This window comes from Notothenia coriiceps, unplaced genomic scaffold, assembly GCF_000735185.1.
Source record: "Notothenia coriiceps isolate Sejong01 unplaced genomic scaffold, NC01 NC01_scaffold00031576, whole genome shotgun sequence".
Lineage (NCBI taxonomy): Eukaryota > Metazoa > Chordata > Actinopteri > Perciformes > Nototheniidae > Notothenia > Notothenia coriiceps.
Genome location: NW_011364277.1, coordinates 2659 through 4748, shown reverse-complemented (window position 1 = coordinate 4748; position 2090 = coordinate 2659). Strand labels below are relative to the sequence as shown.

The 2090-nt window shown below is 40.0% G+C and overlaps 1 protein-coding gene across 1 annotated transcript; it reads left to right on the top strand.

Annotated features, from left to right (window-relative positions):
- The first annotated feature begins 31 nt into the window (after nucleotides 1–31).
- Nucleotides 32–1261, top strand: LOC104960142 (thimet oligopeptidase-like). The gene is made up of 2 exons (XM_010788107.1): nucleotides 32–391; nucleotides 963–1261. The coding sequence occupies exons 1-2, from the start codon at nucleotides 263–265 to the stop codon at nucleotides 1122–1124; spliced, it is 291 nt and encodes a 96-aa protein (XP_010786409.1). The 5' UTR covers nucleotides 32–262; the 3' UTR covers nucleotides 1125–1261.
- Nucleotides 1262–2090: the final 829 nt, after the last annotated feature.

Sequence of the window (2090 nt, the reverse complement as noted above, 5' to 3'; positions counted from 1 at the left end):
CCTCTGGAGGGACCACAGGGATTTCAGCCTTTGTAGACAAGGGCCCCTTTAATCATGTCAAGTTTTGCTTTCTGAATGTTGTTGAATTATCTCTCATTTTGTTCGAGTTGTAGTAACAAAAGTCGTGGCAAGATGCACGTCAAATAATTTCTGAAAAAAGCCTAGCAATAGTAAAAACTAGAGGAAACACTGAGTTCACTGCCGCCTGGTTTCCATTCTCTCTTCTCTCTCTCCCCGTTGACTTCTGTCCGCAGGAACCAACATGCCGGCCACCTTCGGGCACCTGGCCGGCGGCTACGATGCTCAGTACTACGGTTACCTGTGGAGCGAAGTGTTCTCCATGGACATGTTCTTCGCTCGCTTCAAACTAGAGGGAATCATGAACCCGAAGGTCAGATCTGAGAACAGCTGAGGAGAAAAATCAAACAACTTTAGTCATTTTAATCAGGAAAAAAAATCTATGGGTGATATGAAGGAAAATATCTGCTCACTACTGATGAAATGAAACTGAACCAAAACAAGCAAGCTGGGTACATTTACTTTAGTATTGGACTTAAGTACATTTAGTATGTTTAGAATTCTATACTGCCTTTATATTCATACTATCCTAAACCTCAGAGGGATTTCTTTGTTGTACTACACTATACTGCACAATAATGTGACGGCTTTGGTTATTTGCCAAATTCAAAATATTGTATTCTTTCTTCCAGACTAAAACAAATCTGTATGTTGGTGAAAATCTTTGTTACATAAAATGGAGATACATTATTATCCCAAAAGTAAACCTTTTTAAAAGCTTGCAATCGAGAATATATGTTTTTTGAGATGTTAAAAGTAAAAAGGCTATTTATCCTGAGATAAATTAGTGTGCAGAAGTTTCACTAGTAGAAGAGTTTAAATATAAGCCTAGCTTAGCACAAACACTGTTGTCTTTAATTGCTGTCTCCTGATTGGCCCTCCAGGTTGGTATGGACTACAGGAAGTACATCCTGCGGCCTGGCGGCTCAGAGGATGCCTCCGAGATGTTGAGGAAGTTCCTCGGGCGGGAACCGAAACAGGAAGCGTTCCTGCTGAGTAAAGGACTGACCGTGGAGCTGGACGCCAGCACTCCTTGTCCCTGCTGACCAATCACAGCAGACCACTCCACACACAGTTCACAGAGAACAACGGACTGATGACTGAGGTTTTCTAAAAAGAAAATAGTGACAAAATGTTTCACGACATGTACACAAATTTGCATCAATAAAAGGATTTGAGGATATCTTCTGTGTCTTGCTTTACAGATGAGTCTGGTAAGGGCCAGTACACAAACCCTTCTGTTATCTGAGGGTCTGCATGCTTTTTATTTAGTTATTGTCCTAGCAGAAATTTGATACAACAATTCTCAATTCCTGTTTGGTTCCTCTTGCTAAAGTTAAAGGAATACTTTTTTTTTCAACAACTCACCCTTTTTTACGCAAAATTCCTAAAGGAGACCTCTTGAATGCATCCACGGTGAACGAAGAATCCTGGAAAAGGGGTACATTTTTAAATGAAATAGGGACTGCATTTAACAGCAGACTTTTAAAAAAGAAAACGAAAGTTGTGCAGAGACGCAGGTCTCTTATATCCAGTTGTTTGCTCACTACTACACAAACACATTTACTAACGGCACTTCAGGCACTCAGTGCAAGCTAAGACTGTTTATGCTGACTTGTCTTTAATTGTACTGTTTAAGTAAAAATGCATGTTTGGGAAGTAGCGAGCATATACTGAATGAATGACACTTCGATTATACTGCACAAATAGTGTGAGAGTTTGTGAGCTTGTGTGCTGATATCGTTTAGTCGATTCAAAACAACAAAACTTCACTGTGGGGGCAATTCTTCAAGAATTTTGAGTGAGAAATCAATATTTAAATGATTTTTTGGGTGAGCAGAAACATACCCCTTAGGGGTAAGACACACGTGGTAATTAGTGAGCAGGTTAGTGAAACGAGTGTTGTAGGGATTGGTGATGTATCATAAGCTCCGTCGAATGGTAACTGATGAGGGCAGCTCCACTAACATTACACTACATGTTCATCATTTGTTATCTGAAAGATTAGGAGA